This window comes from Telmatherina bonti (genome assembly GCF_933228915.1).
Source record: "Telmatherina bonti genome assembly, chromosome: 7".
Classification (NCBI taxonomy): domain Eukaryota; kingdom Metazoa; phylum Chordata; class Actinopteri; order Atheriniformes; family Telmatherinidae; genus Telmatherina; species Telmatherina bonti.
Window position 1 is genome coordinate 16898780 of NC_136625.1, and position 17495 is coordinate 16916274.

General features: G+C 37.3%; 2 protein-coding genes across 2 annotated transcripts in view; both read left to right on the forward strand.

Moving 5' to 3' along the window:
- LOC306758441 (myosin IXb) overlaps positions 1–1286 on the forward strand; it is a gene marked incomplete at both ends in the record, with an annotated part of 30448 nt that extends 29162 nt beyond the window's left edge. Inside the window, 2 exons of the mRNA XM_079243769.1 lie at positions 57–178; positions 1003–1286. Of these exons, the coding sequence (XP_079099895.1) occupies positions 57–178; positions 1003–1286 (406 nt within the window). The remainder of the gene's footprint in view (positions 1–56; positions 179–1002) is intronic.
- Positions 1287–3503: 2217 nt separating this feature from the next.
- mfsd14a2 (major facilitator superfamily domain containing 14A2) lies at positions 3504–17269 on the forward strand. Its single transcript, XM_079243247.1, has 12 exons — positions 3504–3642; positions 5765–5860; positions 8081–8143; positions 9616–9743; positions 10187–10301; positions 10418–10636; positions 11834–11947; positions 13476–13547; positions 14036–14148; positions 15935–16032; positions 16580–16737; positions 16827–17269. The coding sequence occupies exons 1-12, from the start codon at positions 3559–3561 to the stop codon at positions 17037–17039; spliced, it is 1473 nt and encodes a 490-aa protein (XP_079099373.1). The 5' UTR covers positions 3504–3558; the 3' UTR covers positions 17040–17269.
- Positions 17270–17495: the final 226 nt, after the last annotated feature.

Sequence of the window (17495 nt, forward strand, 5' to 3'; positions counted from 1 at the left end):
TACTCAACATTTCTAAACACATTATTGAATAATATCATCCTGTTTGTTATTGTCAGGATGGACTTGGCCTGCACGTTGCCTGACCTAGAGCAGGAGCAATCTGACAGCGAAAACCTGGACTCTTTGTCATCGATGAGCACAGAGAGTCTAGATCAGCTTATGAACCTGGAGTCGGAAGGTCAGTAGAGAGGTAAGGTGCCTTAACCTTCCTCTTGATTAAAGAACATGATTTGTGTATAAATGTGGTTTTATGTTTCAGCGCAAGGGCTGATGGGATCCCCCACGCAATGCTATCATGATCACTATTTAGAAAAAAAATGCAATTTCAGTACATGAAAGAAAACAAAATTAGGGGTTCAGTATGTCTCTGCAAACAGGTTTTTGCACAACCACATAAAGTGCTGCTTCACTCAGCTGTGTTTACACATTTCAGGTATGCTTGTAGTCTCAATACATTGAGTCATACAAGCAGGAATCAGGGTGTGCACTTTTAACTGGAAAATTTCATGTTTTTCCATTCAGTCAGATACACAGATATGATTCAAGTAGTTTTGTGAGGAACTGAAAGAAAATTTGGATTAAGAGATATACATTTTCCAGCTGTTCGCTTATACTACGACTGCATTTTTGCATGATAAAAACAGAAGTTGGCCCATGACTTTGAAGTTTTGAATGTGGGCAGTCATAGATTTTTGTAGATTGTATAAAAGATTAACCAATCCATTCATCCATTTTCTATACCATTTTCTATAGATATACATATATCTGCAAAAAGAAATATTTTTTAAAGGCAGAAATCACAGATTATGTTTCTCCATGTCAATGTATGAGTCTCCTGTGGATGTTAAGCCTTGATTAAACGCTGATTTCATGTGTGTTCTAACAATGGCTGTATTAATAACTCATTTGGATTTGGTTTATGTCTACAAAAAAGAGAAGTTTTATAGTATTCGAGTGATCATTCCAAATATTATTTTACAGTTTTTGTCTTTTTTTTGCCAGGAAAGATGACCATGCAGTTGAAAACCCAGACGCCTGACCACCCAAATAAACCAGCTGACCTGGCGAAGAGAGTCAGAAGTCTGATGGCTCAGACTGATAATGAGCAAAAGGAGCTCACCTTAGACCAAGATATGGATGTTATTCAGTCTATGTGCTTCCTATCCAACCAAGACACTCCATCCTCACCCAACAAGTCCCAGGTCACAACAAAGTCATGGAATGGGAACTTTGATGATTTGGATATCCCTTACATTGACGAGGAAGAAGATCAAAGCGAAAACTAATATAAAAAGCAGGGAAATTTGGAATATTCTCAGCTATGTGTATTAATATAGCAACAAAAATATAAATACCTGCACTTTGTTTTAAAAGACTTATCTGTTTATCAGTGCTGCTACTGCCATAGAAATTGTCTGCTGGTTAATATGTAATAAATGGGACATTATCTTGGCCATTCCCTCAGGGTCTTTAAGGCAGAATGGGAGAACTACTCATTATGTTTATATAAATATGCTGTGTGGTTTTAAATATATCTGACTTGTACAGTACATTTTCTGAATAAATATTTTGGACCAATTCTTGATGACAAGCTCTGTACATAAAAACAGAACAGCATGAGAAGTGCATAAAATGTTCTCCGAGTGGCACTACAGAAAGTTTGTGTCTGTGGGGAAAGATATCTTGTCACCGTGGCAAAGGTTCCAGAATTATCCACAGTGATACTGCATTGAACAAACTGTGACATTGTAATTGTCTCTTCCCCCCCTCCCCATTTTCTTGAGGATTACATTAAGTACTACTGTGACTCATCTGAGACTTATTATACATCTAACCAAACTTGTTGCTTTTCAGAATGACTGACTACTTTATAATTAAAGACTGTGGCTTTGCCAAATTAATGTGTTAACACAGCCTTTTTTTATCTGTTTGGGTAAGAGTTGCACATTTCGTTGTGCTGATTGTTAGCCTGATGCATGGCACTAAATAAAATGAATAGTTTTCATGTGACTCTTTTATTAATGCTGATAAAGCTAACTATATCGAATGAGTTACTCCTACTTGACAGGAGCAAATTTTTATGTGACATAAATATTTCTTTGTATATAATAATTTTAACATTTTTTTGATGCATTTGAAAGTGAATGGACTGATAAGGTAACCCTGAGATTTCCATTAAGTTGTAAATCAACCTTTATTTGTATAGCACTTTTCATACAAAAGCATATCGAAGTGTTTAACATAAAAATAAAAACAGTTTCACACTTAAAAACACACACCCACGCTACGGAAACACACAACTCTTCCCCTGACCATTGATGCCAAAATAAAAACTAATAACTTTAGGATTCTGTCAGCTGTATCTGGCTTGATACTGCTGTGAGGAAACTACATCTGGGGAATCCGTCCATGTCAGCAGCCGTCCCAGGAATGACCAGCAGAGACGCAGCCATAGGGAACATCCAGTTCAGGGTCCACACCACAGCCATATGGTTGCAGTGCAGAACCCCTACCAACACCCCCGACAGGATGACCTCCGCCACAACGGCCCCATAGGTCAAACAGATGCGGCCCCCGACACGGAGGATCCCCATGTGGAAGAAGAAACACTGGAGCTAAAAGGTTAAAAAGATAAAATAACTAAATCAAAATTTCTGTAAAACAATGATTAAAACAATAAGATTAAACCCCAGTAATATGTAGATACATAAAAAGTACATAAATATGTCATAAAATTAGGTAAGACAATGATATCTAAAATGTTACAAATTTATTTAAAAAAAAACAAAAAAAAACGTAAATGTACTTATTTACAAACAGATAAAAAGAAAAATTCAAGTAAAAGCTAAACTAAAAAAGTGGGTCTTGAGCCTCTTTTTAAAAACATCTACAATTAAATTTAATCAAGAGTAATAGTTTAATTTCAGAGGTGCTGTCAAAGTTCAGAGACCATCACACACACACACACACACACACACACACACACACACACACACACACACACACACACATACATATATATATATATATATATATATATATATATATATATATATATATATATATATATATATATATATATATATATATATATATATATATATATAAGAAAAACATGTAATTGTAGATCATGTAACTGTGTGTACATTGGGAATAACTGAACATTTTGTACACTTGATTAAAACAGAAATAGAGAGACTTTCCATATAAGGAATTTCCTCTTTGTTACCCGCGGTGTGACGGTCACAAATCACCACGTGAGGATCCCAACATCTAATGGTTTCTAAACCAATTGGATAAAGACTTGGTCGTCGCTCTTCTTTGTAGATAGCCAATTGTCGGACAGCCTTCCCTTGGAAGGGCGGGTTAACATTTAGTTCAGGAAGACAGGCAGAAGTGAGGTGGGGATGAGAAATCACCACTTAGTTAGCTTACAGCTAGCTGCCTACAGCCAGTTGAAGAAGTGTAATGAGCCTAGTTTACAAAATTAATACATTATTTTACTTTTGGTAGGCGCAACGATGACCCTTTGACATCAAGAATGGACATAAGTTAACAATGACGGGGGAGAAAAAGAAGAAGAAGCGGCTGAACCGCAGCATTCTTCTTGCAAAGAAAATTATAATAAAAGATGGAGGAAGTGTGAGTTAAATATTTATTTATCTTCGTTAACTTAGCCTGCCTATAAACGAACTGATTCTCGGGTACTGTTGTTGGATAGGGTGCTTTTTTATGTTGTGTAAACACAGTAGCAAAGCGGACTTTGCGCCAGTGGTTTGCTACAGAATATAACGCTGACCGTTAACGCTAGCTGGGTGTTGTTGGGACCGCCGAGCTAAGTGGCTAGTAGTAAACTAGCATGGGCTCATGTTAGCGGCCTGCGCTAGCTCGTCGTTTACACGTCAGCTCAGGTAACGCTAGCTGGCTAATGTAATTGTTTTTCTCTAGCTAGTTATACATTACGATTATCCAATTACCCCGGCTATTAATAGTTCTGTCTTAAGTGGCAATTTAATATTAATTATTTCGCAACTGTCTGAAAATGTTGTACGACAACATCACTAAGGCACAGTTCTCCAAACTAAGCTCAACATGTTCGTTTACTAGCATGTGTGTTTATTTGGGTTTACATTTACACGTTTTTAATTAATTTGACGATTTTATATTATTTAAATCGACTTTATGTACCATTGAGCTAAAGCTAGACAAAATACAACAAATTGTCAGGCATTAGATCCACAGCATGTTTGTCAATACTGTGTTTAATATGTGGTCGAAGGCAAAACATTCAAACATGGAGTTTGGTCATGTTGTTCAAATCAAGTTAATACAGTGAAGTAAACAACCCAGACAAGTGGACATTGCCCGTGTCTGTTTTTGGATTCACGAGACTATAAGAATAGTAATTCAGTTAATATGTATAGTAGTAGTAGTCCATTATGTGTTGACAAAGTCTCGTTAAATATTTGGCTGGGCCTATTGTTTTATATCAAATTAACATCACTGAAATGATTTATAGATCCGTTTAAAGCAGTTATTCGGCTATGTCAAGTAGTGGCAAAATTATCCATAACCAAGTTTAGATGTTCTGAGACATCCTGACGATGTGATTAATTTGGTACAGTAAGAACTTAATGTCAAATGGGATCTGAATGTACACGAATGAAGACTTGTGAACTTAATTATTTTTAAGAAACTTTTTCTAACCACTCAGCCATTATTGTTTTGCATTTTAATCGCCAGATTTTAAACTAATCTTGGCAAACATTAGACTTGGCGTTAACCACAAAGTTTGTATCTAATTATGCATAGCTGGTTTTTCATTCTACAATAGTGAAGTTGCATCATTTACATGAAATAGTTATTGTTCCTCAATTTATTAGTTATGTCATTACACTTTTTTTTCCCTGCACAGCATCCACAGACCCATACACCATTTCATCACTTTACAGATTTGTACAAATTTTTACCGTGTTGCAGTGAAGTGACATCCCCTCCTGGGACAGGGTTTATGAGATAATGAGGATGTCTATTTATGTTTTACTCATTACAGATATGTCTGCTAGTGTGACCTAATAAACTCCTCATTTCATGTTGCTTCACCTGTTAACTGTATATTCTTTTATTTTGCTGTAGTTTCACTTTTATTAAAGACTTTTGACATTTAAATGGCAACATCTGATATAAATAATTATTTTGTTGTTAAAATAAACATATTTATGATTTAAACTTACTCGCCCCAAATAATGAGAGATTTGAATTGTTGCAGATAGTTTAAATGTCCCTTAAAAAGCTTGACCACATTGAGTCTGTCTTATTAATACAGTGATTAAACATAACTTCATTTAAAGGACGCTTGTATTTAAGGTGTTTTAAAATTATCATTGTGATCTTTGTATGTACCTTATGTATTTAAGCAGTTGACCCTTTTTGAAGGTGGATAATATCTAGAAATGTGATGGTTTGATCGCATTTATGTCATTTCATATCAACGTATTGGATTAATCAAAAATTTTCCTCATACTGATACTGCTTTTAAAAGTCCACAGTTGCGCATTTGTGGGTTGTCCCACATGACCAGACAATGTAGATGTTTTTTTTTTATCATTTGCTTCAATGTTTTGTATCATTTGGCTCAATAGAGATGCCAGTGAAAGGTTTAATTGGTGAATGTGATGCCATCAACAAGCACTTTAAAGTACACTAAGACTCTTTTTGGTCAGACAACTGACTTCCTCTATGCATGCCATGTCTTTGTTTCTAGCCTCAGGGAATCGGTGAGCCCAGTGTTTACCATGCTGTTGTGGTCATCTTCCTGGAATTTTTTGCATGGGGTCTTCTCACCACCCCAATGCTCACGGTAAGCCCACATAAATGCTCTCTGAAGAAACACCATTGGGAAAACTAAAATAATAATTTGTACACCTTTATATGCGGTCTCTTTTCTGAAACTCAATCCAGAGAGAGGCATTTTCATTGACAGGAAACACACAAGGCTCATCAGCAGCCATGAATAATTGAATTTCTAATCAGTTGAGCAAAACCCTGGTGATTTTGTTTTTCATGTATGCCCAGTGTCAAATGTTCAGTCAAGTAGTACTAAACAGAGAAAATATGAACAGGACATCAAACAGCTGAATTGTGTGAGCACCATTAGTTTGTTTAAAGAAGGTTAACATGGGGTCAGTCCACAGTACAGATACTAGTCATGAAAACCATGTCATAAATTCACCTCAGAGCTCTGTGCAGTGGGGTTCATGTATTTACTACAGGCGTCTTTTTTTCCCCCATCAGTTGGAGGAATTTCACACAAAAACCTTGGGACTGGAAATAAAATTCACGATTTGTGTTTCCCTTAATAATGTTCTCCACATGATATTCCAAGATGACTGAAACCAAAGATATCTTTCCGCAATAACAGAGATTATATAATGGTTTATTCATTAAATCTTTTTACTTGGACTTTTCCTATTTAGGTCAAATTTAGCATTTATTACTTTTTTGTCATTCCAATCCATGTAACCATAAAATATTTTGAGCAGAAACTTGAACATCTGTAAGCCACATGATGTGAACCAGACATGCTTATGCAATCCATGTCTTTCAGCTGTCTCATGTTTGAAGAGGTAGTTGTATATGCAACTGTTCAGCATTAATTACTGGGGGGGTTTGTTGGCCTCACAATCCATGGGCAGAGGCAGTATTAGCATTTTTGACTAATCAGAGGCTGCCTGAAGATGAGAGGGACTGCTTCACTGCTCCCAATGAGCGTACTGCTTCATTAGTATCCAGCACCAACAGTCTTCACTGAGCATTCAGTCTGTTTGTGTTCGGTAACTGACTCCCAGAGGAAGCAAGGGGATTCTTTGCTATGTCTTTAGCTTTCCTGCTGTATGTCTAAACAATAACTAGATTCTGTTATTGAGTGCTGGTCAAGCTCTGCATGTCCTAAACTAAACTTAAGTTTTGTGATTTTTGTCATGGACACAAAGACAACATGGGGACATGAAATATCTGGTTGATTGGATATATTTTATAAAACTGTTTGATTTGTTAGACAGCAGCATTAAACCAAATATGGCTAACAAAACACCTACTTTGTTATTATTGTTATTATTATTTTATTTTATATTCTGTTTATTCATGTCCAAGTGTCACCTGAAAAAAAATTCTGCACATTTTTATTACAACTACAATATCATTTGTAAAGCAAAGGCATTTCAGTGTTTTTAAACTGGTGTCACTGTTTTATTAAATAGTCTTAGCTGTGATTTATATTACCATACTCAGTTGAGCAGCCAGTTGCTTCTAAACCTAAACTCTTCTTGTATGACAGATTTTTATTCAAACAATCCATATTCTCATTTGAAAAGTACTTTGGTGAGCCAGACCAACCATGAACTGTTCCTGTAATCATGACCCACAAACAGTAAGCTAACACTTACTGTTTAAAAAAAAAAAAAGAAATGGTGAATTTTCCTACTTGGCATCTACAAAACAACTACTTTACAGTTTTTGGAACCCAATAATGTAGTGGTTTCAAGTGTCCTGAACAACTCTTAATATGAAAATAGTCACTGGGATGGGAAGAATCCAAGTGCACATCATCTTGTAATCTCCTGGAAAAGGTTGTTTGGAGGCGTTATGACCAAACTGTAAAAGTAGATTTAACAGGATTTAACAGGATTTTTAACCATGTTTATATGGTAAAAAACTCTGACATTTCAACAATTACAAGTGTAGCATATTAAAGATAAATGACCAAGCAGTAAACCTTTACCAGTAGTGGGAATACATCACAGACAAACTTAGATGTAATTCCAGGCATACTTGTTAGATATGGTTATTTTGTGTTTGTTATTGGATAATCATTTTGATCATCCATTTAGGCAAAATGTGGTCTTCAAACCGGGGTATTTTAAATATTTAGACTTTAAATGTGAAATTAAAAGCATCTATCTTAGCTACATCTCATTAAAACGTACATAAAACTAAAAGCATATGAGACACTGGAGGTCCATGTTTGTACTGTAACGCAGTGTCTGTCTAATGTACAACTCGACTATCTGTTTGTTTCCAGGTTTTACACCAGACATTCCCCCAGCACACATTCCTGATGAATGGACTTATTCATGGTGTGAAGGTAATAGACTAACAAGGTTCTTGTGTCTCATGTGCTTTCATCATTTTGATAAAGGTAATTTGATGATTACACATGCAAAGTGACTAAACACAGGCAAACATGCTGACATTTTAAAGGGGTAGGACTTAAAACTTTTGTACTTCTTCCAAATCCTTTGCAAACATGTGGATTGCTTTTTATTTTTCTTCTTTTTATTTCCATGTGATCTCTTTTTTTACTTTTGTTGTTTTGCTGGTATATTTGAGTCATTATTTAAACTACTTTGTTGTATAAAGGTATTATCATCATGTTTCTTTGTTTTGATCTTAATTGCTTCACATACACTATTTCAGTCTGTACAGTATGGACATGCATTAGTGTTTGATCACAACTCGATAGGCTTGTCTACATAGATTAAAACTTTTTTTTTTTAATTTAGCAAATTTTTAATGCCAAAACATTGGTGTACATCAAAGAAAGCAAAGTGCCCTTATTAAACCACCTGTTTAATTTAGATCATCTAGTTTCTATTTAGAGAAGATTTACCCATGTTCTTGTTTCACAGTCTCAATCCTATTACAGGGAAATATGACTGGTCAGACCTAGAGTTAAGTCGAGGCCTAACTGTCAGATAGCAAACACCAGTAAATCATGTAAACAACAGACCTTACACCTACCTGTAATGTCAGCACTACATTGCAGCAGGTAGACATTAAAGTATTGCAAACATGACATCAGTGGAGTTAACTACAGACTGTGGCATAAATGATCACTCAGGTGAAATGGTGGTACTTTTATAGATGATGCTAAATTTAATGAAATACCTTGCAATATTCTGCTATTCTTTCATGTCATCAGCATTTAGTTCCGCCTTTCATGACCACAGTAGTCGTTGGTTTTTAACTAGCTATGTTTTAATCATTCTTAATGGGGAAATGGTAAATGAGACTTTCTTATAGGATTCATGCTATAGGGGCAGTACAAGCATCGCTTATTATTTTACATTGTTGAAAGATAGGTTTTTCCAGCTCTGACACCGACCGCATCAACGTGTTGACTTGTGTGTGGGGGTCATTTTTTCTGTTCAGTCATATATGATGAAGTAGTTCTTTATTTCCCAGAGCTGCGATAATGAAAGAGTTCGTCTTTCACTGTCTCCAGAGTGGAGTGTAACTGAAGGATCAGGCACTGCCTGTAGTTAGTGGTAGTTTCAGGAAGTGCCTGAAATGCATTGTAATCCCCAGTCCAGAGCATCAAGTGTAAACACTGTGCAAAGAAGAGTAGGACATTCTTTAAAAGCTTGTTTTAGCACATGTGTTTTTATGTAAAGAAAAAATAAGTTTAATCATGATACCGTTGCTATAGAAACAGTGATAGATTTTAGCTTGTAAGCTTTTGTCAAACATTCAGTTCATTTTGTTTTCAATTATTTTATTTGTAGCTCTGATATCCTTTCTGTTCCCCATCATCCATTCCCTTTTTATCTTTTGCAGGGCCTATTATCATTTCTGAGTGCTCCCCTGATTGGAGCGTTGTCAGACGTATGGGGACGCAAGTCCTTCTTGCTGCTAACAGTCTTCTTCACGTGTGCACCCATTCCACTGATGAAGATCAGCCCATGGTAAGAGCCCAAACACTGACAACTGCACATTTATCTGGATTTTGTTAAAAGATGAAGTCTAATTCTTATTTATCTGAAATATCTCATTTTATAATGAAAAAATTCACAGCATCAGAATAAAATTCATGCCTTCCATCAGACAACTATTCTATTCTACAGTCATTTAGCAGACGCTTTTATCAAAAGCGACTCGCATACACATTCATACCACGATAGGCACATCGAGGGGCAACTTAGGGTTCAGTGTCTTGCCCACAGACACTTTGGCACATAGTCAGGGGAAGCCTGGAATCGAACCCCCAACTGTCCATTGACACACAGCCACCCACTATAAACCATTATACCCAACTATAAACATTGTAACTTGTCAATATTAAAATGAATTTCCTATTTTTAATTTGAAGTGGCAAACCAAAGTTTTGTTGGGTTTCTTCTACTTTCAGGTGGTACTTTGCAGTTATCTCCATGTCTGGTGTCTTTGCCGTCACTTTCTCTGTAATTTTTGCATATGTGGCGGACATCACACAGGAACATGAGAGGAGTACAGCATATGGTTTGGTGAGGAAATGTTTTAATGAAGCAGTGACTATTCATAACTTGTCATGACTCCTACAAATCTAAGCTATTCTGGGTTTTTTTGTTTTTTTTCTTCATGTGCTCTTTTTCACACTCAGGTATCAGCCACATTTGCGGCCAGCCTGGTTACCAGTCCAGCCATTGGAGCTTACCTATCAGTTGCCTACGGTGACACTTTAGTCGTGATCTTGGCCACAGCCATCGCCCTCCTCGACATCTGCTTCATCCTGGTGGCTGTGCCAGAGTCGTTGCCAGAGAAGATGAGGCCTGCATCATGGGGAGCACCTATATCCTGGGAACAGGCAGACCCCTTTGCTGTGAGTAGAACCACAGTAATATATTTTGAGTTCTGGCTATTTCCAACATAACATCAGTAGATTGCAGTATGATTTGTAATGTAGAAAGGCACAATGTTCACAGATTATTGCAGTTGAAAAGAGACAAAAAGTAACACATTTCTTGCATTCACTCATTTCCTGCCACATAGTTAATGTTAGCTTTGTCTCCATACTGTTCAGCAAATGTGAAGTAATTATTTGAAATGTAGCCGACAGTGCTGTAGACCTAAGGCAAAGTTCATTGCCTCGTTTGAAGCAAGTAACCTTAACTACAGAGTGGCCCCCAGATGAACACAGAGCAGAGGTGAATAAATACAACAATACTTCAATGAAGAAGATGAACACAAATATTTGCATGTCTAGATCTTTGGGTATGCTTCACAGCCTTTAGCCTACATCAGATGTAAGCAGCTTCAGTTCATGACAGCCAAAGTTCTGCAGGTTTTAGATGCTTCCCTGTTTCAACACACCTGATTGAGATGAATGAGTCACTGAGCAGAACCTGATAAGCAGTTGGATCCATTTCATTTGACTTAGGTGTTTCAGGTAAATGCCTAAAACCTGAAGGGCTACTGCGCTTGGGGACCGGAGTTGCTTATCACTCATCCTGAATTAGATAGAGCTGATTATTCCCACAAACAGTCATGTGATTGAAATGTTTAGAACTTACATTTCCAGAAAATAAACAATTTAGTTGCTTGTGGAAAAAGTTATTCTGGGATCCAGGAACAGTTATTTTGGGTCTTCAAAACTTTATATTGACTGTCTTTCCTTTTTTTTAAGTTATATCTTCCAATGTATATTAATGTAGATTTTATTTTGCTTCCTGTTTAAGGCAAGAAAGTTCTCTGAGTTTCTCAATTTTTACAAGTAATGTAACAGTGCCATTGTTTTGACGTCATTGTCCCATTTCAGCCAGAAAATTACCATTAACATCATGTATTCAGCATTGTGTTGTCACTGCAGGACAAAGGCACCAAAGGTTGCTGCTAGCTCACATTGGCTGTTGGAGTACAGTTTTTCAGGATAAACTGAAGAGGGGGAAAAGTGTATTTGTTTTGGGTTTTTTTTTTGTTTGTTTGTTTGTTTGTTTTTTAAAAAGAAAAGAAAAGCCATTTACAGTTTCATGTTTTAAAGAGGCTGATATGTTCTTTTTTTTCTTTTTTTTTTTAAAAGTCTCTGCGTAAAGTGGGCCAGGACTCAACAGTGCTCCTCATCTGTATCACAGTGTTTCTCTCCTACCTCCCTGAGGCCGGGCAGTACTCCAGCTTCTTCCTCTATCTCAGACAGGTAAAACTCTAAATGTTCTACACACCCATATCCAGAGACTCCACAGAAATGCCCCCAGTTGTTCTTAAATACATGAATAAAATGTTTTCATACATCATTTTCATAACATGAAAAAGACCAGCTGCTAAAAATGGACACTGAGTACTAACTTCTCCCTAAGATATCTGAGATCTTGTTTTATGAAGAACCCCATAGATAGGTCTTCATTTATGCTTTTACTCTGTGACCAATTCATACTTTGGTTATCTATGGTTCTACTAGAAATCTTATAAAATGTCTGTAAACATTTATTGAGGGATGCATTTTTGCAGACCAGCTTGTTTCTTTCTTTACAAAACGAAGATCACATTCACTAGTTGGCTTAATATATTACTACAGGAAAGGGCACAGTCAGTCCAAAATATAAAGCACTGGTTATAATGTAAAGATAGGAGCCGGAGACAGCAGGCAGATGTGAGAAAAACTTGAGAAGTGTGAAGTCCTATTTTTTTGTGCATGTCTGTGTGTAAAAGGTGTCAGTTGACCCAGTTTAGCAAGTCTGTCGCAAACAAGTTCAAACTTCTTTTTTGACTGCCTTGAAAATGATAGCACTATGGTCTTGGAGCACTGAGATAACATTACTTCCCACGCCTTTCATACCATTTTTTTCTAGAATGGGTTTGTTTTTCTTTACTCATTCAGTGTCTTTACTTTTACACCACCTCAAATAAGCTACTAAAATTCTGCTCCTGACCATGTGGAAGCATATAAAAGAGAGAAATATGGGTCTAAATCACCAAAGATATTACAAAGAAAAGCTACTTTTGCTAAAGTCATCTATTAAACAGTATGTGTTTACTAAAACAATATGCAGACCTCTTGCTTTTATTATCTTTTATTATATTTTATTATCCATGAATACCAGAAATGTTCAGGAGAGAGTGCACACAATTTGGCCCAGATGTTTTGTGCTGTTGCTGTTCACACAACACAACAGGAGGATTTCTGCTGGAGATCATCTCTCCCAGCTGGAAATGCAAGAGGGAGGTGCAGTGGAGCAGCTGTTTAGAGTGTACGGGAGGCAGCTGTCATGCAGAAATTAGGTTGTGGAAATTGATGTTTTTACATCTTGAGAATTGCAAATCAGAATCCTTATTGTGTTAATATCTATACTCATATATGTTCCCAAAATGGGAACATATATATGAGAGAGCAGCGCATATGTCATCAGAAAAGACAAACCTAGCAATGGCACACACACATGCACACCGGTTGTAAATCCTCTTTCATTTATTGTCTCACCTGTGCATGTCCTGGAAGTATTACCTGGGTTCAGAGTGGAAAATCTTTGCACAAAATCTGGAGAATATTTTGCAGGCATTTGCAGTCTCAAATGCCACAACTCTGGGACACCTGCAACATTTCAGGACTCCTGTGCATGTATCAAAGTGGCTTTGGTGTTTGGCTGGAAATAGTTGATGACTGTGTCGATGCATGCTCATCTGTGATTGTTTGGTGCTAACCAGTGTTATCTGTATGTTATCTTCAGGTCATAGGCTTTTCCTCCGAGACAGTGGCTGCCTTTATAGCCGTGGTGGGGATCCTGTCAATACTAGCTCAGGTAAATCAATACATATTTTTCTCTAATGGGCACCTGTAGCTCAGGAAGAAGAGCAGTCATCTTTCAACTGGAAAGCTGGAAGGTCGATTCCAGGCTTCACCTGACAAGACGCCGAACCCCTGATGTGCCCATCAGTGCCTATAAGTGTGTGTGTGTGTGTGTGTGTGTGTGTGTGTGTGTGAATGGATGAATGCGACATTTAGTGGAAAGCACTTGGTGGTTGGCATGACTGGAAGTACAAGTCCATTTCCCATTTCATAAAATCTGAATTTAACATTGAACTTTCTCAGGTTTAGGCATTTTATCTTTGCAATTTTTATATATTTCATTATTGGTGCTTGCATCACTCTCTTTATTTTCTCATTCAGTTGAATGTTTTGTCCATAAAACTCAATTATTTTAGCTGTTAATTATCTAGATCTTACCAGATTAATGGAAATGAAGTTGCTAAATCTCTTGTAACTTATGCCTTATTTTAATATCTCTAGACGGTCGTGTTGGGTATCCTGATGCGTTCCATAGGGAATAAAAACACAATCCTGCTCGGCCTTGGTTTCCAGATCCTTCAGTTAGCCTGGTACGGCTTTGGCTCACAGCCTTGGTGAGTACACTTTTAAGCTTTTGCAAAGGTTTACACATGTTTTTTCTTCTTTCTGAAATCAGTTTGCCTGGACTTAGTCACAGAACATATAGTCAAGAAAACACAACATTCAAATCAGTGTGTATTTAGCAGACATGTGCAGAGCTTGTCTGAATCTGAGACAGCAGTTTTCCAGCAGGGTCACTTGGAAAACCTGCATGAAACTTCCCCTCAACTACCAGGATTCCTGATCCCTGATGTAGATAAAGAGATTAATAGTTGTAAATTAAAGTTCTAAATTATAAAGGAGAGAATTTGAGATGTATTAAAAACCTATTATTATTGATTCCACAAATTGATTTTTGTTTTTCAACTTGTATCACCAGTAAAAGATGTATCTTGCTCTGTAAGAAAAATCTTCAGAAAGATTGCTACCATAAAAGTGGGATCTGAGCTCTGCATACTCAGATTTGTAAGAAGATTGATGTAAATGATGCTGATCTATTCTACTATTCTGTGATTCAGATCCTATCCATTTTTTATTGTTGCTGTTGAATTACAAATGTTTTTTGCTGGAATTCATCATTTTGTCTTGTCATTATTGACATGTCAGAGTTACACCACTAGAGGGAAGCATAGACATCAGAGTTCTCAAAGCACCAAATTGTGTTAAAGCTTTAGAGTTTTTGTTGAACTGAATCACAGAGATAAACATTTGTTTACTTATTACCCCTGTTCTAAAGGTACTTTTCAAGTATTGACAACATATTAATTGAGTGGTGAGAAAAGAAAACACACACAGTTTTGATTTCAGCACACATTTGTTTTGGTCATGATATGCTTATGCAGCGTCATGATTATAGTTTCCATTTAGACCTGCATTCATGTTTTTTACTTAAGACTTTATTTTAATGATAGACAAGTCAGGTAGCTGCATGAAGTCGTCTTCATATTATCCCAAAGATTCTCAGTGGGATTATGGTCTGGACTCCGGGGTGGTCAGTCCACGTGTGAAAGCGATGTCCTTTGCTCCCTGAACCAGTCTATCACTGTTTGAGTCTGATATATTCTGACGCTGTCGTTTCTGGATATGCCTGTGCCATCAAATCTATCATAAGCTTCAGTATTCGGGTCGTCGGCTGACATTTTGGGCGCATAATACTGCTAAACCCGAACCTGACCTACAGGAGAAACTTAAGATCATTTCCAAAGTTAAAACTGGTTATTTAATTTTATTTTATTTTGTTAAAATTTTTCTATTTACCACAGACCACCACCTTATACAGTTACAATTTCCTTTCTCTTCAAATTAGAGCTTTCAGGTTCACGTGTTACTTCAGTCTTGAAAAGAAAGGCAAGCGACCATATTATTGATTTTGAAAGCAAACATTCACAATGTCTCCTTTGGTCAATGCACCAGAAATGAAATTAAACAAAGGTCAAGTTGATTGTACTGTACATTTAGGTGACTCCTCCTCTCAATGTGCACCACAAAAAGGCTTTAAAAATTTGGATTTCTCAAAGTTATGTTGTAAAAAACTGCAAAAGTCCATCTTAAGTGGTTACCTAATTATGAACAGCATAGACACTGATTATTGTTATTATGGCTTTAAAGTTTTGTTAGGAAAAAGGGACATCAAACGCAGCTTTATTAAAAAGGACATTTTCTGCTGAATATATACAGAGAAGTCATTTTAACAATAAAAGTGCTAATAATTTTAAGGTAACTTTTAAAACATGTAAACCTTTTCAGTTTAACAAAGATTCAACATTTTTCCTTTGTTTCCAACATTTGGTTTGGTTGTAGGATGATGTGGGCAGCAGGAGCCGTGGCAGCCATGTCTAGCATCACCTTTCCTGCCATCAGCGCCATCGTGTCCCGTAATGCAGACCCTGATCAGCAAGGTAAGTTTCTATGTACTGCTCATCAGCTTATGGTGTACAATCACTATTTTTTACTGTTTTAATTTATCTCAATTTCGTTAATACTGCTAATTTCACAAGTATATTATTAACCGGAGGATAAAAACTAGATCAACATTTTCTTGGTAGTTCACAACTAGCTTCAGGGTACATTACTGCCACCTGCTGGACTGGAGTGTGCTGAGAGAAGGACAGCTGGCTCTGTAGATCAATAAGCTGAAAATCTCTGTTTATCACATATAAATACATTTAAATGTGTAAACCAATGAGAATCATCGGCTGTCTGTTTTTAATTTTGTTTTGCTGCTTTTATTTGTATTTGTTGAGCTTGAGAGTACTTGCTTAAGCAATGCATGCCGAGTGGAAAGAAGTGGGATCTGTTTAATATAATATGCATGATATGCATGAACTCAAATTCTGGAAGAGGTATTTAATGTTTTTTTGTTAGCCTGTGTGATTTTTTATAAAAGAAAAAGTCAATTTTTAGTAGTGGCTCTGATTCAGGTTTCTAATTATGTCTCATGTGTAGGTGTTGTTCAGGGAATGATTACTGGAATTCGGGGCCTCTGTAATGGTTTGGGCCCTGCTCTTTACGGCTTCGTCTTCTACTTGTTCCACGTGGAGTTGAGCGACACGGACAGTTCTGAGAAAGGTGCCAAACCCAACATGGCCAACCCCACTGATGAGGTGAGCTTTGATCGATAGTTATCTTAAAGCTTCTCTGTGAATAATCAAATCCTCTGAGTCACGACCTGATTTTATGTCTCTTTCTTCAGAGTGCCATAATCCCAGGTCCTCCCTTCCTCTTTGGTGCATGCTCAGTGCTGCTGTCTCTACTGGTGGCCCTGTTCATCCCCGAGCACACAGGGCCCGGCATGAGGCCCGGTGCCTACAAGAAGCACAGCAATGGGGCGCAGAGTCACTCCCACAGCCCACAGGGCAGTGGGGCAGAGGGCAAGGAACCGCTGCTAGAGGACAGCAGTGTATAACCTCAGCTAACGGGGGCAGATTCCCTCATTCCACCCTCAAAAGCCCCTTCACACATGGACCGATGCACACATTTTACCACATGGACGCTCATGCACCTCAGGCACAAATCAAAGTGCTATGAAGAGGAGTTTGTGACCATGTGTTTGTGTCCACAGCACAAAAGTGGGTGCTCAATCCCTCGCAGACCTTTTCTTTCTAAAAGCAGGGTTTTGTGCAGACTCTCTTAAGACCCTGTATGAGAAGGTTGTTTTGAATTATTTTTTTCTGGGCTGCCGTTGAAAGGTGTGTGTTTGATGTGACTCAGCTGGAAACCAGTCTCTGGTTTCTCTAAAGCTGCAACTGAGTGGAAAATGCACCCCCTATCCCCTCATTTCATTGAGTGCAAGTGGGGTTCATCTGAAATTTTACTTAAAAACTCTGAGTCTTGAAATTGCTCGCTTAAGTTAGCCAAGTGG

Coding starts and splice junctions, on each gene's coding strand:
- mfsd14a2 (XM_079243247.1), top strand. CDS start 3,559: ATGACGGGGGAGAAAAAGAAGAAGAAGCGGCTGAACCGCAGCATTCTT. Junction 8,144..9,615: donor GACTTATTCATGGTGTGAAG/GTAATAGACTAA, acceptor TATCTTTTGCAG/GGCCTATTATCATTTCTGAG. Junction 16,738..16,826: donor TGGCCAACCCCACTGATGAG/GTGAGCTTTGAT, acceptor CTCTTTCTTCAG/AGTGCCATAATCCCAGGTCC.